The following is a 21,170-nucleotide window of genomic DNA, read 5'->3' as shown; positions in this document are numbered from 1 at the left end:
GGGTGTCCTTAAAATCTATATAATCACTGACTCTTCACATGCTATGTTTTTCTGGAAACATTTAATTTATGGCAGGTAGAATAGAATATGGTTGTTATATTCCACACAAGCAGGCAAGGGTTATTTGTGTTGTTTATTTTTCCCCAGGTGGAATGTTATGGACTTTTCATTGGCTTTCTGTATTCCTTTGACTTGATTTCAGCTTCTTTGAATTTTAGTTGTCTGATGGAAACCATGTCAATGGGAACCTTTTACTTTTTTATCCCTTTTCTCTGCAGATATCAATGAATGTCTACTGGAACCTGGAAAATGCGCACCGGGTACCTGTCAAAACTTGGATGGGTCCTACAGATGCATTTGCCCACCTGGATACAGTCTGCAAAATGACAAGTGTGAAGGTAGGAAGGCTATCAATGTTCGGAAATGAGTGGTATTTTCACTGCATTAAATACCCAAATCAGAGATTTTGTTGTGGTGTCTTCATTTTGGAATACTTTAACAGAAACATATCCAAGAGCAAGGTGTATGACATGGTCTCATCCTTCTGGCAAGATGAGATCAGCTAATTCTCATGCTAATCTTTGGTGAAGTAATCTTGCTGTGTGCATATGGCTGCTGATATGACCCTGACTCTTTGCCAGTGTGCTTTCTAAAAGCTTACGAGAATGCTGTGTTTCGCTCCCAGTATTCCTGAATTGCATGTTTTTATGTGGAATAGTTTATAGCTAAAAATAACTCCTGATTCCAGTTAAAATCTTTTAAGTGACTCCACTCAAGGATCTATGAATGTGGTCATATAATTTGTCTATGTAATGCAGTTATAAAACATGTCCATGGAGTTTCTCAGCAAATCTTATAGTATTGCATTCTTTTAATCTCAATACTTATGTCATTGCATTAAATGAAAGACATTCATTGACAGAATTTTATATAATAAATAAGTAGAGTTGAAAGGATTTTCAAGAATTCAACTAGTTCATGCCCCTCTCTTTACATAGGTCTGCTTCTAATTCACAATGAGTGAGAATTTTCTTTACTTTTAATATTACCAAAGAGAATTTTGTTATATTTCCAATTTAACTAGCAGTCAAGTGGTGATGATATTTTAAATGTGAACATTTTTTCAAAATTCACTCTAAATGTACCTTATTAAAGGTATTGTTTTACTTTTATTAAAGATTGGCTTTTTAACTTCATGATTAATGCATAATTACCCTAAAAGGAACAGAATGGAAATATACAGACATAAGAATGTCTTCCCAAATGGTCAATAAATGTGTCCACTTTACAATAGTTGTCTTCATTCTTAATAAATTGATACCTACAAGCTAATTTCTACCATAAAAGAAATACTCATAACAATGATAAAAATAACCAAAAAGAATATTTGAGCATTTTTACAAAATTTAACTTTTCTTAAAGAAAAAGTTGAATGTGGGATTGGAGGGAGTGTAGGAATAAAGCGATGCAATAATCAACAGCCTTTCAGATTCATTAATAAACCACAGGGAGCATGACATAATTATAATGACAACTTAAGTAACAAGAAGTGATGAAGAAGCTGATTTTGCATTGCACAGGAAGATAATCATTTCACAGTGAGAGGCAGGGGCAAAGATGGGCAAGTTTGTTGGAACAGAGTGGCCCTACTTTTTCCATAAGTAAAACAATAACATAGTTCATTGAGTAAACCAAGATCATTTTGAGAGTGAAAAATGGCACTGTGTTAATAATGGAGTCAGGCTAACTGGCATGAGCCAGGACTGTCCCAGGCTAACTAGGACATGTGGTTGGTTACCCAGTCCATTCCAACTTCACCACAGACCACCCTTCACCACTCCTTTATTAAGATGTATTATTTTACTGAAGAAAACACACCACAATTCTAGATGTATCAGGTTCCTGTGATCTGTACAATGAAAGAGAAAGCCTATGCAAGAAAGGTATTTTTGTTTGAAGGATTAACCCACTGTCAGAGTTAAAAGCCTCATCTTCTGTGATATCTTTAGTTGGTACTCCATAGGATTATAATCATTTTGGGGTCTTTGTGAAATTCACAGTTTTAGGGCTGTAGCATGAAGTTTTGAGAAAAACTCTGTGTATGGGTAGAGGAGAATAAATTTCATTCAAAGGCCTAGATCTCACCTTCAAGCTACTTAAAATCTCAGAGTTTCTGCTGACTGTACATGGTGAAATGAGACTCTGGAGTTTCTTCTTTCTTTCCTAGTCTAGGATAGTACGAAATTACCCTGACTTTTCTAATAAGCTAAACAATTCAGTCTGAGTAAGACAGGTTTATCATTACACCACACAGAAGGCACTTGCAGGTTCCATTTTGACATCAAAAACTGTCAAGACTAATTTTTTAAAAGCCATCAAAACCTAGAAGCCCAGGTCTCAGCATATTAAATATCTTCATTACAATACGAGTTAGGAAACTCAGTAGTACATTGCACTTTCACATTTTGCATTTGGCACCTAATAGTGTCTCCATCATATTTTAACTCTAATGTATGGAATTGTTTTAGATATTGACGAGTGTGTTGAAGAGCCAGAAATCTGTGCCCTGGGCACCTGCAGTAACACTGAAGGCAGCTTCAAGTGTCTGTGTCCAGAAGGGTTCTCCTTGTCCTCGACCGGAAGAAGGTGCCAAGGTAAGGACCTCTGAAGGCTCTGGACTTCTATTATTATTTCATTTTTTGAACTGTGTTTATTTATCATAGTGTTTTTTTTTAATTTTTTGTATATTTGTTTTATTATTATTTCAGGTTAATTTGAGAGTACAAAGAATTAGGTTACAATGTTTGCATTTGTTAGGTAGAGTCCCTCTTATAATTGTAACTTATCCCCAACAGGTGCGCCATACACCCTAACATTGTGCCCATTAAATGAGAGCACACCTATCCCCATCCCCTGCCCCCTCCCGCTCCCTTGTTCCCCCACTCCCCACCTTGAATTGATTTGAGTTTTTCTCTCATGTAGGTATGTATTAAATGGTCTACTAGCTTCCTATTAGTATTGAGTACATTGGATTTTTGCTTCTCCATTCTTGTGATACTTTACTAAGAAGAATGTGTTTCAACTCCATCCAGGTTAATACAAAAGATGTAAAGTCTCCATCTTTTTTAACGGCTGAATGGTATTCCATGGTATACATACAGGTGTTCTTATTTTTTAAACATGGCAACACTCTGATTCTTTATAAATAGGAAGATGGTCAGTTTTCATTCACCCAGAAGTCTAACAATTACCATGCGTCAGCCAGTTCCTATTTACCTTTAAGGTTAAAACGCGCTCATAGATTTATGGTCATTTATACAACTGTCCTGGACTTAAAACTCCTCTCCTCCTATGAACACAAATGATGATAGGCCCATCAGTGGAGGAGCACCGTGAGCCACTGAAACAGCAAAGCCTGGTGGAGTTCAGCTACATATTCCCTGCCTCTGGGGAGGTAACTTATAAAATAGGGACCTTCCGACAGAAAACACACAGAGCGCCCATCCCCCCCTTACATCACAGATTCTCTAAGAAAACAAAAAAAAATTTAAACTAACCATGATTCTTGCTGGTCCATAGTCTAATTTCAGGAATAACACTTGTCAGGTGTCTCAGTAAATATTTTCAAGGGTTTTCTATGTTGACTTTCAAAATTAAAAAAAAAAAAAAGGAAGTCAAAGGAGCCTGAACTTCAGCATAATACAGTGCATGCTTAAGTCCCAGAAAACTTCCTAAAATACTTTCTAAAAAATACAATTTCATATGGCTATCGACTTACACAAGCTAGTTTGATGAATCTCTGTGGGGATAGAGGAGGCACGAACATACATTTCTTTATTTTCACCAGTGTTTTTTGTTATTCATTGGTGGTGGCTGTTTTGGTGTTGGGTTGGGTTTTTCTTGGTTTGGGGGTTTTGTGTATCTTTGTATTTTGAGTTTTCCTTCTAAATGACCAAATAAGAGGCTGTGGATGTCATTTAAGATTTCAAATACTAGGTTTGGGATCCCAGACCTAGAGCAAATCATTTAATCTTTTGGAAACTCAGTTTCCTCGGTTTAAACAACAATAATACCTGACCAACCCACCTTCCTGAAGATATGACAAAGGTTCCTCCATTTCCAAGTCCTTTACGGACTCCTATTATCGTTTCTCATTGTCTGATTAACTTTTTACCTTTCAACTGGTTATTTTGGAAGTAATAAAGGAGAGAGCTGAGAATTCTGTGGTTCGCTTCAACTTGTAGGCCTGTGTGAATTGCAGGATGGTGCTTGATTCAAACAGATATTCCATATGGTACAGACCAGGCAGGTAAATCCTAACTCCCACTCCCTTGTTTTTGTGTGCTTGGCCTGAGTTTGGAAAGAAAGCAGTGAGAAACCAGGTGTGAATCTGCCGATGTGGCAGGCCAGAGGAAACTCCGAGACTATTAATTCAATTTGCACTGGCCTGTCACCGAGCAAGCTAGCACTGCAGGAAGAATCAGCCCAGCTGTGAGCAGCCCAGCCACATGCTCAGCTCCAGGAGGCAGAGCCAGGAGCTGAGGAATGCAGTAGGGAAAGTGACTTGTGTAGCTCCGATGAAATTTCAGAGGTCATTAAGGGCTCTTTGCAGATGGACTGGTAAACAGGCATCCTGGCGAGTCTTAGTTAAAGTATGTGGGCGAGCACAGCTCTCTTTCCCAAGGCAAGGCATCCTTGATTAAGAAACCAATTCTAGAGAATCACCACAAGCAAAAGCAAATCTCCCACAGAGCACAGATTTTGCTGGAGCCAGGAAATTGAAAGCTGGCCTTTTCTTGTAAGATGACAGATTAGGAGTCAGACTTCTGTTGCTCATGAAATGAGAAAATTCCACAGACCATACGTTTTTAAAGGAACAAATGCCATGGGACTCAGGTGGACAGATCCTAGCCCTGAAGATATCCATGATCCTAGCCCACAGATATCAATGAGCCACTCACATGCAAAGTTCAATAGAGGGCATTTGTCACGTAGGCTGCTTGAAACTTCATGCGTTCAATTTTCTGTCTACTGCTAAGAATTTTTTTGGAGCTGGGTTAGAATTGTGTAAAGGAGATAGGGCTGGGGTCTGGAGCAAGGCCAGTGATTAAAAGAAAAGAGAATGAGAATTTTAACACACAAATTTAGGACACACATATATCTAGGTTTAAAAGAAACACTACCAACTAAAAGACAAAAGAAAGAGAGGAAAGTTTTAATATATTTGTTGAGACATTTTTGTGAGTAGTCACTGAATTATACCACTACAATTGACAGTCGTAGGCATAAATAATAAAGTCAAGACTGATAAATATAAAATATTGCATGTGACAAAGAACTCTGGACATCAAAAGATGTCCTCCAAAGAAACAATAATTTGTTAAATCTTGGAAGTTTCGTGGGGAAACAAACGTTTGGACAGCAGATATGCTTCAGGACAAAGACTAACTTTTTATTGCTCTTGACCTTCAGAAGTATAGTTAATGAAAGGGGCTTACTAGGTCCCAGCCATGACAAATGTAGGACAGAGTAAAACTGGAGAGGTGATTGATCTGGAAGAGTTGGTAGCCATGAAGAGCTGAGCACGTTCATTGGGAAGGCTAACAGAATTTGACTTACAGAACTTGGTAAATAGATAGATAGATACTTCTAAACTTTAATTTATGGAAACTTTCCCTCAGTTATCTTTGGCAGCTTTGATATACTTACAGCATCTCCTTTGTCGTGTAGTAAAAGATGGTGAAATTGTTTCTGCAGAAATGCTTAGGTGATTATGATATTGTGTTTCCTCAGATTGAAAAACTGAGATAGGGGAGAATAAAAAAGGCAGAGATGATGAGACATAAAGAAAGAGGAATTATACAAAATGGATCTGAAAGCATTTCTTTAAAGTTTGTAGATTTTAGCCTCTGTGTAATGAAAGAGGAGTTTTGCTGGTTTCAGAACTCAAGTTGGAGGGAAAACACACTCCAGAGCCCTGAATGAGCTCACTTTTTAGAGCTACCCAGTTTGTTCTATAAGAATTAGAAAAGTCCAGTTTCCAAAATTTCATCAGGCAATGTTGGAAAACTTTTTAGAAAATAGATCCCATCTTCCTTGTTAGAGTCACTAAGAAACAATTGCTATTAAAGAAATATATACTTTCTATATACATGCGGGTTCCACTTCCACCTGCCCATAGCTTTGCCCCCTTCTTTGCTTCCGTCTCTCTGCTCAGCTAAACGAGCTTCTATTGAAAATTTAATGTTGACATGGCTATGGGTGTGCACGAAATCTGCAAAACCCCTACTTGAATTTTGCTGCTAGTTCCCTCAGGAGTAGCTGCTTCAGTGACTGACCTTGACCTTGGGATAGTATTCTTGCCAGTTTAGGAAAGTACATACTGTGCTTAGTATTTGGAGGGTTTATTTTCATTTCCAGGCTTAGGGGACATGGAATAAACAGCAGAGTGTGGTACCGCAGTAAATATTAGAACTAGGAGGACCCCCTTACTCTAGTGTTCTTGCTGAAGGTTCCACAAAACACACGCAGGTAGAGTGGTCAGGGAAGGGAGCTTGTGAACAGCTTCCTCTGTGAAGGTTCTGATCTTCAAGTCACTGCTGATGTCAGTTGTGAAAACTTGACAGTGTGAGACTTTATTATTCACGTCAGGTTATTTTGAAATAGTGACTCACATGAGAAATAATAAATTTAAAACCACAAAGGATTGTTCATCAAATCTCACTGCAAAAGTTACCCAGGACTTCAGCAGTGTCACTCGGTTACTGTTATAATCTATATAATTCCAAGTGGAATAAGGCTGTGGTAATGAGGGTTATTTAACAGGAGGGATTGGTTTTACTCACTACTGTGCAATAAAGGAGAAAGGAGAAAAAAATTAAATTTAAAAAAAGGAGGAAGGAGGATGGGGTTTCGTGGTACACCTCTTACCTAAATGAGAACAGTGTAATGTAATTCTTTGTACCCTCAAATGAGCCTGAAACAATAAAAAAGAAGGGTAACATGACTTTATGCTGCAGATCTGAGAATGAGCTACTGTTATGCAAAGTTTGAAGGAGGAAAATGTTCATCACCCAAATCCAGAAATCACTCCAAACAAGAGTGCTGCTGTGCCCTGAAGGGAGAAGGCTGGGGAGATCCCTGTGAGCTGTGCCCCACGGAACCCGACGGTATGTCTGGTCAGCCTCATCTCTCTTTGGGTCATTCAAGGTGCAGACTGATCATGAAATAAAGTACGATGGTAGGCCTTGGAGACAATAAGACAATTTAACTTAATTGTAAGTCTGTGATAATGATCCTCCCAGCCTGTATTTGAACTTTTCGCCACCAATTCCTATGCTTCAAGAAGACCAGAAAAGGAAGATACCTATGGAAATTGATCAGATATAATTGAGGCTGAAAGAACTTCCCGGAAAAGAGGATGGATAGGGAACAGGGGAATACAAAAAGTTCTTCCTATTTAAAAATCTTTAAGAGAGGGGCAGTGCCTGTGGCTCAAAGGAGTAGGGCACTGGCCCCATATGCCGGAGGTGGACGGTTCAAAACCCAGCCCCGGCCAAAAACTGCAAAAAAAAAAAAAAAATCTTTAAGAGAGGAGTCAGTTAAATATATGGGAAAATTTTGTCTGCCCCTAAAAAAAAGGGCCCCTCCATGATGACTGTCGGCCTCTGAAGCTGTGAAGTTCTGAGGGAGTGGAGACACTCTGTGGAGCGCCATTGTCCCTCCGTTGTTAATCCTTTTATAACCCTGTCCTTGTCCCTGCTCTACATCCACCTACACTGGAGGATCCTTGTCTTGATCTTATCTCAGCACCCACAGCTACTTCACAGAGTGTGTGCTCAATAAGTAAAGCAATTAGATACCTTCACCAGTGCTGATTGGATGTGATTAAACAATTATACATTTGTTTAATGTAAAGAAATTGTAAATCTAATTAGAATGTTTGCTAAAAATTATTTTTTTCTCAGGAGCTAGATATTTTCTTTTTAATTATGATGGTCAGAGATGCCCGAGGTATAGGCACATCTTTGGGAGTCTTGTTGACATTCTCCAGTTTCTGGGCTTGACACATTCCTCACTCATCAGTATGTGCAGCCTGTGGCAATTTAGCTGGCACAGAGTGCCTGGGGAGAAGCCTGTGACTGCTGCCTTGGTCTTACCCGTTAACGTGTGTGTCTCTGCTGCAGAGGCCTTCCGCCAGATCTGTCCCTATGGAAGTGGGATCATCGTGGGACCCGATGACTCAGCAGTTGGTCAGTGGCTTGTGCTGGATTCTCAGCATGTCCGTTTTCTCAACCAGCCTCTTTTTGACCCTTTTCTTCAGTTCTTATTTCTATCTTGAAAAATTTAGCTCTACTTTTAAAATTTCATTTAGACCAATTGTCTTCTTGTGTTATATTGGATGTTCCGTTGATTAAATGTTGAAGTACTCATAATTTGCCTTTGTGTTTTTAAAAAAGTACCTCGTTATTCCCTGTTTTCCTCCTCCTTTGCTTAAGATATGGATGAATGCAAAGAGCCCGACGTCTGTAAGCACGGGCAGTGCATCAACACGGACGGCTCCTACCGCTGCGAGTGTCCCTTTGGCTATATTCTACAAGGGAATGAATGTGTGGGTGAGTAACACCTCAGTTTCTTCCACTGGGACTTTACAGACTAGAAATTAAGCTATACGGCACTTACCATAGGCAGTATTAAGTACCAAGATGGGACTTAAATAAGCGTCATCCGTCCGTTCATGTGTGTCCTTCATTTAGAATGCTAGCTGAGTTACCAAGGGCCAGGCCCTGTGCTGGGCTCTGGGACTACAGCGGCAAACCAAGCAGACAAAGTCCTTCTTTGCATGGACCTTATCGTCTAACGGTGACGACAGACCCTGAACAGGTTAGAAAAGATACTAGAAAGGACAACCTCATTATGGAAATCTTTGTGAAATTTAGAAAAAAAATTGCAAGTGGTCAAAATCTTATTCTCTTATCATTAAAAATATAAAATTTGTCCAGATTTTCCTGTATTTAGTAACACGAAAAGCTATGCCCACTGTAAATTCCTCTTGTTTTTACCTTCTTATTAAAATTTCAAAGAATGGCTTCTGTGGCTAACGTTTGACCTTAATCCACACTCACTCCAAGTTAAATCCAAGTATTGTATTTTGTTATTTAAGAATTCCAAAGCAATTTAATGCAAACTAATTAATAATGGCATAAATGCTGATGGTTTTTCTGTGTAGATTACAAAGTATTCTTTCCATACAAGAAATCAGGGCATGAGGATTTCAGCCCAAGCTATGGCTGTGGGAGTTTAAGCAAGTTCTTTAGTCTTTCAAGGGTATAGGATGTACTATGATTCAGGTAAGCTGACTTCTGATTACCCTTGGACCTGTTAAAAAAAAAAGTCAACAATAGTTTTATTTTTATTAACTTGATGGAGAAATCGTATTCTTGATAGTTGAATGTGATTTAGTAGTAGAACAAAAGCAAATTTGTCAATGCTTTTCGGTTAGTGTGCCGTGTACCTGTGGGGTGAGCGTCCTTGCCTAAGATCTCCCCACCATATGTTCTTGCCTTCACTTCCCAAGGTCAGAACCTCCACGTAAGATATGACCCTTGATGCTAGTCATTACTCTTCTGTCCCTACAATGGGTAAAATAACAATGTTACTTCTCAAAATTATTTCTTTCCTAAGAGAAGACATTCTTCCCAAGGGAAATGTCAGAGTAAGAGCATTTTAGTTGGATGGGTTAGAAGGCAGGTATACTTCTTTTAGGTCTCTTTGAGAAGAATTGTTCTCTTTGTGATTTTTAAGAGAAATGTGCTCTAAGCATATTTTTTCTAGCCTTTTCTCTGATTAAACACATAAGCCATGTGCTTTCAACTGAATCTACTTGAATCATGATTTTATACAGTATATTACTTTTGCTTAACCTATGGTCTTTTATTTCATATAAGTTTAGCCTTCTATTTTATATCTGGCAAAAATCCATCACATTTAAGGCTTCTTGGTGAGTGATGTACTGTAAGGCCAAAGTGGAGATGTATTTATAACATTTAACAAGCAGAAACTTTTTTTTTTTTTTTTTTTTGAGACAGAGTCTCATTATGTTGCCTTCGGTAGAGTGCTGTGGCATCACAGCTCACAGCAACCTCCAGCTCTTGGGCTTAGGCAATTCTCTTGTCTCGGCCTCCCAAGTAGCTAGGAATCAGGTGCCTGCCACAAGGCCCGCCTATTTTTTGTTGCAGTTTGGCTGGGGCCAGGTTTGAACCTGCCACCCTTGGTATATGGGGCCGGCACCCTACTCACTGAGCCACAGGTGCTGCCCAGCAAGCAGATTGGTGATAGGAGCCTGATTTTAATCCTTAAAGCACCTACTCCCAGGAGTAGATTTACTCCATAATGTGGGAGACTAGAGGGAAAAAAAGCACTGTAAAGGCTAGATATCCAGCCACTGTCACTGCCACCAAGCAAGTCAAATTTCACAGCTACCAACCTGTGATAAGTAAGACATGTACTCTCCTTTCTTGCAAGAACAGAATGAGAATTAAACAGAGCATTATAAATCAAAATATTTTGATAGGATGAAAGATACTGTCTGAGGCCAAGCCTATTTTACATTAATTCATCATGTTTTGGGTACACTCCTGGTCACTTGCAGATACTGATGAGTGTTCTGTGGGCAATCCTTGTGGAAACGGAACCTGCAAGAATGTGATTGGAGGTTTTGAATGCACCTGTGAGGAAGGATTTGAGCCTGGTCCAATGATGACATGTGAAGGTAAGCCTCTTAAACACAGATAATAGTCAGTTATGCGTTCTCATCATGGGGACAGTTAGGTGACTGCAAGTCTTTATATTATAATAAATACCACTCAGGGTGTACAGAACAAAGAACATCTGGGCCTGATGGGCCAGTCCACCATTTCTTCTCCTCTCTGCAAGAGGCTCATAGTTCTTATTGGTGCCTCCCTGTTACTTAGATTTGGATACAACTCCAGTTTCATTTACTACTTTCTTTCTGACTGTTTATTTTACCCTTCTTGATTTTTGTCACCTTTGCTCCCTTCCTTTCTCTTTTTTCTTTTTATCTCCTGCTCTATTCACAAAACCTCCTCACACTCAGATAACTACCAACCAACATTCTGGGGCCATCTAGAGGGAATCTTAGCAAAAGATGCTAGATGAACATCTGAAAAGTCCATGTGTGAGCCTGGGAGGATGTATGGAAAGAAGGAAAAGGGAAGGAGTGTCTAGAGCAGTGGCTCTTAAAGGTGGTCCCTGGACCAGCTGCATTGGTGTCACCAGGGAACTTGTTAGAAATGCAACCCAGATCTCCTAACTCAGATTCTCTAAAAGGGGGCCCAGAAGCACCCAGGTGACCTGATATACTCTCAAGCTGATATTCACTGGCCTGAGAAAAAAATGAAAGAGAAATGAAGGCAGAGGCTAAAGTTGGTATTAAAGTAGACTCTTCAGTGGAGATAATGACCCATCAGTACCCATTGTCAAAGTTGTTGGACAGTCTTTAAAGGTTGTAACTAACTCATGATCTGGGTTCTCCCTCAAGTTCTCAGTCAGCACCATTAGCCTTGGAAGAAGCAGTTGAGATGGTCTGTTTTAGCTCCACTTTTCCAAAACATATTCAGGGGGTGCCAAACTCTGCAATCCATATAAATCACTTTTGTCCACTGATGGTAAAGTTTGAACTTGAGTATCTGTATAAACTAAGTATCTGTGTAAGTAGACGATGACCCAGGTCATGAGTTGCTTGGGCTAGTTCACAGGAGCATCTTTGTGTCGCAAAGGGGAGGTTGTTAACCATATTGGATGGGTCACCTTCTGTTCTGACCACAACCGTTTGGGCTGCATGGGATAAAACTGATTCCCACTCTGTGTAACTGTAGGGAATGGGAAATGGTTGTCCTTAGCCTTCAAAGCCAGAATTTCAGAAAAGCTCCCTGTGTGTAGGGTGACCAATAATTTCTTATCCACCTAAATAACCATTATTAACAATACCAGGACAACAAGCATAAACCAGGACTGCACTGAGAAAACCAGGATATATGGTCACATTACTTACACAAAATACAAAATAACCATCTGATTTTGTAATTCCCTGGAAATCAGAGACTGCTTGGTCCATCCATGTTTATGACAATGAAGCATTTCAACTTTTGGTAAAAGTGGGTTCCTTTTCCTGCTGTTGATGTTCACAATCTATTACTTTCTTACCACCCCTTGCTGCAGATATAAATGAATGTGCCCAGAACCCTCTGCTCTGTGCCTTCCGATGTGTAAACACTTACGGGTCATATGAATGCAAATGTCCTGTTGGATATGTTCTGAGAGAAGACAGGAGGATGTGCAAAGGTGAGAGACATGTTCAAGGTCATCTACGCCAGCAAGCTCTCTGTGATGGGAGATGTCCTTCCAAAGCCTGCAGTAGGAGGGGAGGGCTAAAAACTGAGGAATGTATCTTGTCCATGGACAATATGGTGGTTGTCACTGCCACATTTCCCCCTAAATTGTACCTTGAAGGATCATCAAGCTGAGTCAAGGGCTGCCCTGCAGATCCTTTATATTAGTTTTCACTGTGCATTATGTGCCCACAATGGGACAGTCATGAAGATACAAAGAAAAAAAGATATTTCCTTACATTCAAAATGCTCACCATTATGAGATTAAGACAAATATAAAGAAATTATCATAACACAGTGTGATAAATGCTATGGTGGCTGTATATGCAACGTGTTCTGAGAACACAAAGGGAAAAAAACCCCTTTTGCTAAAAGAAATTCTATTTCAAGAATGGGTAACACATAGAATCTACTTTAGTTAAACCATTTCTTTTTTTTTTTCCCAAAGTTTTCTTTCTTTCTTTCTTTTTTAGCAAATCATAAAGAGGTAGATCATGTATACATTAATGCATTTATGGGGTACAATGTGCTGATTTCATACACAATTTGGAATTTTTTTTTTTTTTGTAGAGACAGAGTCTCACTTTACTGCCCTCGGTAGAGTGCCGTGGCATCACACGGCTCACAGCAACCTCCAGCTCTTGGGCTTATGTGATTCTCTTGCCTCAGCCTCCCGAGCAGCTGGGACTACAGGCGCCGGCCACAACGCCCAGCTATTTTTTTGTTGTTGTTGCAGTTTGGCCAGGGCTGGGTTTGAACCCACCACCCTCGGCATATGGGGCCGGCGCCCTACTCACTGAGCCACAGGCGCCGCCCACAATTTGGAATTCTTACATCATACTGGTTAATATATCCCTCACCGCATTTACTTAATTATTGTGATAAGACATTTATACTCTATACTTCATAGATCCGACATGTACCCTTGCAATATGCACCATAGGTGTGATCCCACCATTCACCCTTCCTCCATCTGACCTCCCCCCTCCCCTTCAATCCCCACCCTCCGTCTTTCATCCTGGGTCATAGTTGTAATCTATTCTTCATATGAAAGTGTGAGTGTTTGTAAATTGGTTTCATAATAGTACTGAGTACATTGGATACTTTTTCCTCCATTCTTGAGACACTTTACTAAGTAGCATATGTTCCAGCTCCATCCACATAAACATAAAAGAGGTAAAGTCTCCATCTTTTTTAAGGCTGCATAATATTCCATGGCATACATATACCACAATTTATTAATCCATTCATGGGTTGATGGGCACTTGGCTTCTTCCATGACTTGGCTATTATGAATTGAGCTGCAATGAACAATCTGGTGCAAATAACTTCGTTATAAACTGATTTTTGGTCTTTGGATATACTCTTAGTAGAGGAATTGCAGGATTGAATGGTGGGTCTACTTTTAGATTCCTGAGTATTCTCCACACTTCTTTCCAAAAGGGACATATTAGCTTGCACTCCCACCAACAGTGCAGAAGTGTTCCCTTTTCTCCACATCCACGCCAACATCCGTAGTTTGGGATTTTGTTATGTGAGCCACTCTTACTGGAGTTAGATGATATCTCAAAGTGATTTTGATTTGCGTTTCTCTGATGATTAAAGATGATGAGCATTTTTTATGTGTCTGTAGGCCATGCGCCTATCTTCTTCAGAGAAGCTTCTGGTTCAAGTCCTTTGCCCACAATGAAAATAGAATTACTTGTTCTTTCCTTATTAATAAGTTTGAGTTCTCTGTGGATCCTAGTTATCAAACCTTTGTCAGAAACAAAACTTGCAAATATCATCTCCCATTCTGAGGGCTGTCTGTTTGCTTTTGTTTGTTTTTGGCTGTACAGAAGCTTTTTAGTTTGATCAGATCCCAGTAATGTATTTTTGGTATAGCATCAATTGTCAGGGGCGTCCTCCTCATAAAGTACTCTCCCAGGCCAATTTCTTCAAGTGTTTCCCCTGCACTGTCTCCAAGAATCTTTATAGTTTCATGCCTTAAGTTTGAATCTTTTATCCAGTGAGAGTCAATTTTTGTTAACGGTAAAAGATGTGAGTCCAGTTTCAGTCTTCTACAAGTTGCCAGCCAATTCTCCCAGCACCATTTGTTAAATAGGGAATCTTTCCCCCAATTTATATTTTTGATGGGCTTATCGAAGATCAAATGATGATAAGTGTTTGGTTCATCTCTTGGCTGTCAATTCTGTTCCATACATCTACCTCTCTATTTTTGTGCCAGTACCATGCTGTTTTGATCACTGTAGATTTATAGTATAGATTGAAGTCTGGTAGCATGATTCCTCCTGATTTGTTTTTATTTCTGAGTAATTGGCTATTTGAGGTTTTTTCTGGTTCCACATAAATGAAGTACTAATTTTTCCAGATCTTTAAAGCATGACAGTGGTGCTTTGATAGGGATTGCATTAAATTTGTATATTGCTTTGGGTAATATGGACATTTTAACAATGTTGATTCTTCCGAGCCATGAGCATGGTATGTTTTTCCATTTGTTAACATCTTCAGCTATTTCTTTTCTCAGAGTTTCATAATTCTCTTTATAGAGATCTTCCATATCCTTTGTCAGGCAAATTCCCAAATACTTCATCTTCTTTAGCCCTACTGTAAAAGGAATAGAGTTCTTGACTGTTTTTTCAGTTTGACTGTTATTGGTATATATAAAAGCTACTGATTGTGAGTGTTGATTTTGTATCCTGAGACGCTGCTGTATTCCTTGATCACTTCTAAGAGTTTTGTAGTTGAGTCCCTGGGATTTTCCAGGTATAAAATCTGCGAAGAGAAGAGTGAAAGTTTGATCTCCTCTGATCCTATGTGGATACCCTTGATCACCTTCTCTTGCCTGATTGCGATGGCTAAGACTTCCATTATAATGTTAAAAAGCAGTGGAGACAATGGGCAACCTTGCTGGTTCCTGATCTGAGTGGAAATGTTTTCAGTTTTACTCCATTCAATGCGATATTGGCTGTGGGTTTGCTGTAGATGGCCTCTATCAGTTTCAGAAAAATCCCTTCTATACCTATTTTCTTAAGTGCTCTGATCATGAAAGGATGCTGGATATTGTCAAAAGCTTTTTCTGCATCTATTGAGAGAATCATATGGTCTTTGTTTTTTATTTTGTTTATGTGATGTATTATATTTATAGATTTACATATATTGAACCAACCTTGAGACCCTGGGATAAAACCCACTTGGTCATGGTGTATAATTCATTTGATGTGTTGCTGGATTCTGTTTGCTAGGATCTTATTGAATATTTTTGCATCTATATTCATTAAGGATATTAGTCTATAATTTTCTTTTCTTGTTGGGTCTTTCCCTGGTTTGGGGATCAGGGTGATATTTGCTTCATAGAATGTGTTGGGAAGTATTTCTTCTTTTTCAATGTTTTGGAAAAGGTTAAATAATATAGGTACTAGTTCCTCTTTAAAGGTTTGGTAGAATTCTGATCTGAAACCATCTGGTCCTGGACTCTTCTTTTTGGGGAGATTTCATATAGTTGATGCTATTTCAGCATGCCCATAATCCTAGCACTCTGGGAGGCTTTGGTGGGTGGATTGCCTGAGCCCAGGAGTTCAAGACGAGTCTGAGCAAGAGCATGACCCTGTCTCTAAAACCAGCCAGGTGTGGTTGGTGGTCACCTGTAGTCCCACCTACTTGGGAGGCTGAGGCAAGAGGATCTCTTGAGCTCAAGAGTTTGAGGCTGCTGTGAGCTATGATGCCACAGCACTCTACCAAGGGGGACAAAGTGAAACTATCTCAAAAAAATTAATAATAGTAAAATAAAAATAAACAAAATAAATAATAAAGTGCCTTCTGAACACCTGGAATTTCCAAAACACTGATAAACTTATGTGAGTAATCGTGGAGTTTGCCCTTGGTAGAGCTCTGATTTGCTCCTCCCAGGATTTTTAATGAGTAGACACCTATTCTCTGAAGGTGGCCTAAAAAACGTTTTGCTTGAGGATGGGGAAATTTCGTAAGGGAGAAGTCTTGATCACATGCAGGATAAATTCCAAATTTCTCAGCTCAGAACACCTGAAAGGGAAAGAGAGAAAGAGGAAAATGCAGTGTAAGCACCGAGGAAGGCCCAAAGAACCCCAGAAAAAAAGAAAATGGAGGAGGGAAGTATCAGCAGAGAGTAAAATATTTGTAGATGCTTAGTTTTTCATTAAAGTATAAAAACCAAGCCTTTTATTACATACTTGTTATTCTCATAACATATTTATTAATATTATCATATGGCATAATGGAAGGTTTGGTTCATTATTCCATTGGAATTCACCATGACTGTAATTCTGTTGCTATAATTATTATGTTATCATAATTGTGTTTATAATGCTGTTATAATTTTTATTATATCATCTTATAATTATATAAGGCTTTTTTAGTTTAATTAGTCAGAGAGAAGTATAAATTTTCCTTCAAAAAAGGAGTATGAAAAGTAAAGAAAGGGAGCAGGGGAAAGGCATGATTGGAATCATGCTTCTTGAAGAGGCTATCAGTTGGTTAGGGAGCACTTTCTTCAAATGCAGAAATTGTTAGGAGGCTCTTTTCCATTCTCAGGTGTCAACACCCAACAAAGTAAAAGGAAATAAGGCCAGTGCTGAAATAATACAGATGAAAATTGATCACTTGCTACCTACCATTTCTTATGTTTAACCGGTGAGTAACTAACATAACTTCTTTTACAAATATGTGATTGAACATTTCCCACAGATGAGGATGAGTGTGAAGAGGGAAAACATGACTGTGCTGAGAAGCAGATGGAGTGCAAGAACCTCATCGGCACGTACATGTGCATCTGTGGGCCCGGCTATCAGCGGAGACCCGACGGAGAAGGCTGCGTAGGTAAGATGATCCCTCGGAAAGAGCTTCGAGTGAGTTCAGAGTGGCAGCAGACAGAAGGAGCCTGGCCTCTGGGTCTGTGTGGCACTGTGATCGTCATGGCCTGAGCCATTGTGCCTCTCGTTCCTCATGTCTAACTTTCCTCGGTGCCTCTTAATCCTTCATGCATTCCAAGAGTGAGGTCATCTCTCCCTCTGAGCTGGCTTTTCCCTACTTTCTCGATCCATCTGCTGCCAGGATTGGGACAGCATGTCCATCCTGTATTCTTCCTTTACTTTTCTATATTCCTTTGGAGTGCCTCCAAAGGAGTGCCTCCCTATTGACTCAATTCTGTTGCTAGTGCCCTAACGTTAAGTACACATGCCAGGTCCCTCTGAGCCAGCAGTGTCTCTTAACCAGCAGGCTCTACCTCCAGAAAAAAGGGTCTACTCTAAAGTGGGGTCCAGGCACTGGTAATTTTTAAAACTTCTCAACTGACTCTAATATAGATCCAGCATTGAGAACCACAGCTTCAGACCAAGGGTGGCAAACTACTACAACCCCCTGCCGCGCATCACCTGTTATTATAAATCACGTTTATTGCGATAAGGGTATGATCATTATTTACCTACTGCCCATGGCTGCTCTCCTGTCACAGTGGCAGGGCCAGGTACTTGCAATAGAGAGCATATGGCCCACGAAGCCTGAACTATTTACTGTCTGACCCTTACAGAAAAGGTGTTCTGACCTCTGCTTAGGCGGTAATTACTGGAGAAAATCACTAGAAATGCCCAGGTGCATCCTCTTCTTTTTTTAAAATAAATGATATCAGAATTTTATGTTGTCAGCCAAGAAGATTAAAAATTTCATTGTCCCCTCACTCTGTAACATGCAGATTGAAACAATATTTAACAGTAACTTAAATGCACAGAAAAAAAACTGTGGATTAATGATCATACGTCGTTGGCTCCTCCCTGAGTCAGAGATTCTTAGCCTCAGCTAAGAATCACATGGGGAGCTCAAGTCTAACCTCATGTATTTGGACTTAATTGGTCTAGGGGTGGCTTGGGCATTTGGATTTAACCTACTTTAACATTACTGTGGGTGTCACCTTCCAACTCTCTGCCTTTTCCTAGTAAGATCTCTAAATCAGGAACTCTGAACTCTTCTCATATGATGGGAAGCACCTCAGCAAACTATGACCTTCCTAAATAATCACCAGACAATTTTAAGAATCTCCAGGTATTTTAACGTTCCTTTTAAACCTGGGAGACTGAATTATGGTTTATTATTTCTGAATAATATTGATGAAATATTGCAATAAACATAATCTATTTGAATCTGAAAATTAGTTTGCATAGATTCCCCCAGGTCAACACTGACCATTAAAAACATTATTCTGATGAAGTATTGTAATATTTCTGTAACATGTTGGTCTTCAAATTTTTCTTCCTTCACTTATAATCTTTTGAGAGTCCTCTTTCTGTACTAGTATAGAAAGATTTAAATTTTATTAAGTGAAAAATGTAAGTATACATAAAATGCTATCATCTATGTTTAAGCATATAACGATGCTCTCAATGATGTTTTTAAAAGAGCAGAAATACGTGCACATACATATTAGCTTTCATGTGCAGAATCCGTCTCTGGAAGGACACAGTCAATATTAGCAGGGACATTGGTTGCCTCCCAGGAGAGGAGTTTGGTGGCTGGGAAATAGAAAAGGAAGGGGACTTTTGCTAAATAAACTCTTATGCCTTTTGAATTTTGAGTGGTAGGAAGAGATTAGCTATTCTCAAGCTAAATCTTAAAGGAAGGATGGGACGGAGAGAGAAATACAGGGAGAGAGAGAGGGAAAGAGGAAGGGCATGCATCCTTCTGTGAAATGGTTGAGATGACTCTTTTTGTTTCTGGTCCCTTCAATGAAACCAAACAGATGAGAACGAATGTCAGACCAAGCCAGGGATCTGTGAGAACGGACGCTGCCTTAACACCCGTGGGAGTTACACCTGCGAGTGTAACGACGGGTTCACGGCCAGCCCCACCCAGGATGAGTGCCTCGGTGAGTGCAGTCAGCAGCATGCTTGTAACTCAGCCTTCACACTGGGACGCTTGAAACCCAGATCTTTCGTTTGAAATAAAAGAAATTTGAGGGGAGGTGGAAAATGTTTATATTTTGTAGATGACTTAGTGACTGTGATCATCTACTGGGCTTTGCACCACCCTGCAGCTAAATTCTTCTATTGCTAATTTATCACTGAATCACTTGTATAAAGTTTCTTTCTTGGCTGCCTTTTTGAGCCCTCGGTGATCAGGAAGCATTTCTGTATGTTTCTCTGCCCCCACCTCTCTCTATAGCATGACATTTCTCCTGGATTCCTGGGAGCAGATAGAGTAATAAGCTTGTCCAGGCCAATGCCTTCCTGCCTACTTACTGAATTTCTTCTTTGTTTCCCTCAGACGTCATCCTTTCTCTTTCACTGCTGTCTCCAGCTTTCTCTTCTCGCTCCTTCTCACCCCGGGTAAAGTGTTACATCCTTTTTGGTTTTTTATATCTGACCAAATTCTTAAAACCCTATGATGCTCATAAAATATCCTAAAACCCTCTTTGCCATGTGATGTCCCTTCCAGACAACCGGGTAGGGTACTGCTTCACAGAGGTGCTACAGAACATGTGTCAGATCGGCTCAAGCAACAGGAACCCCGTCACCAAGTCTGAATGCTGCTGTGACGGAGGGAGAGGTTGGGGGCCCCACTGTGAGATCTGCCCCTTCCAGGGCACTGTGGCTTTCAAGAAACTCTGCCCCCACGGCCGAGGATTCATGACCAATGGAGCAGGTACTTCATTTATGGTCCAAAAATACTTGCAGGGAATCTGTTGGGTTTTTTCTCTATGACAAACAAATGAGCATGTGGGGTCTACAGTGCATGCTGAGGTTGAGTTGCACAGTTGAGGCCAACAAAAATTCTTCCTCATGGTGTCTTAAACATTCAAGGCCAAGTTGTCCTGGGTCTACTTGATTGAGTTGTGTGCACTTGGCTTCCTGCCTTTGCATTACAGAGAGTCCCCAGCTTTTCAAACGGAAGTTTGCTATAAGTAAGTTATTGGCTACTCAGAATAAAATTTTTAGATAAACCTTGAAATAAATGATTATCACATTTCCAAAACAGTGCATCCAGATGTATTTTGACTCATAAAATTGGCTACAACATATTTCATAAAAGAAGTGCAAGTACTACTGATATCCTGGCAATTAAACACAATTGCATCTAAAAGAGCACAGGCTGCTCTAACTAGAAAAGGATGAGGCTGTCAAGGTGTGTAGAGCAACTCTGAACCAGGCCTATCACTAGTCTGACTCCTGTGCTTAGCAACAGCAACTACAGTTGGTTTTTGGTTCATTGAAAGACTGGGAAAGAAGGGGTTTGTTTTTGTTTGTTTGTTTTAGTTTTGGTTTTTGAGCTCCTTAGGAAGGAAGGAAGGGGGCAAGAAAAAGGTTAGGAAGGTTTTGGTTCATGTTGGGAAGATGTACCTGCAGGCAGAACAATAGAGCTGGGTGTGGTAAAAGACAGGACTGGACAGATAGGATGGAGCGAACAAAAGCAATTTATGATTCTAACCAAGGTGGTGAAAAAGACTCATTTCTTGAGACCAATGAGGACGTGCTAAATTGTACTTCAGAGTAAACGTGTAAAGGTCAGGCATCCCCAGCTGTTGTTATAAAATGGTTATTGGGCAGGCAAGGCTGATAAGCCCTGTGGAAAGTGCTTGTATTGCACGCCCCCACCCCCCGACCCCCAGCAGCAGGGAGATGGGTGGGTCAAGTGGCTTTAATGCTCAACAGTGAGTATTGACCTGCTCTTTCTCCTGGTGGTGGAGCCACAGCTAAGGGTCTCGCTCCCATTGCAGACTGCAAAAGCCCAGCCCCG

General features: G+C 40.0%; 1 protein-coding gene across 1 annotated transcript in view; it reads left to right on the top strand.

The window, feature by feature from the left end:
* Nucleotides 1–21,170, top strand: part of FBN1 (fibrillin 1) — a 242,553-nt gene that overhangs the window by 205,534 nt on the left and 15,849 nt on the right. The window contains exons 49-58 of the mRNA XM_053593723.1: nucleotides 279–398; nucleotides 2,529–2,654; nucleotides 7,020–7,169; nucleotides 8,187–8,252; nucleotides 8,499–8,615; nucleotides 10,652–10,771; nucleotides 12,241–12,363; nucleotides 17,133–17,264; nucleotides 19,177–19,302; nucleotides 19,872–20,078. Coding sequence (XP_053449698.1) covers nucleotides 279–398; nucleotides 2,529–2,654; nucleotides 7,020–7,169; nucleotides 8,187–8,252; nucleotides 8,499–8,615; nucleotides 10,652–10,771; nucleotides 12,241–12,363; nucleotides 17,133–17,264; nucleotides 19,177–19,302; nucleotides 19,872–20,078 — 1,287 coding nt within the window. The remainder of the gene's footprint in view (nucleotides 1–278; nucleotides 399–2,528; nucleotides 2,655–7,019; nucleotides 7,170–8,186; nucleotides 8,253–8,498; nucleotides 8,616–10,651; nucleotides 10,772–12,240; nucleotides 12,364–17,132; nucleotides 17,265–19,176; nucleotides 19,303–19,871; nucleotides 20,079–21,170) is intronic.

This window comes from Nycticebus coucang, chromosome 6, assembly GCF_027406575.1.
Source record: "Nycticebus coucang isolate mNycCou1 chromosome 6, mNycCou1.pri, whole genome shotgun sequence".
NCBI lineage: Eukaryota > Metazoa > Chordata > Mammalia > Primates > Lorisidae > Nycticebus > Nycticebus coucang.
Note: the sequence above shows the minus strand (reverse complement) of the source record. Positions and strands in the feature narration are given on the sequence as shown.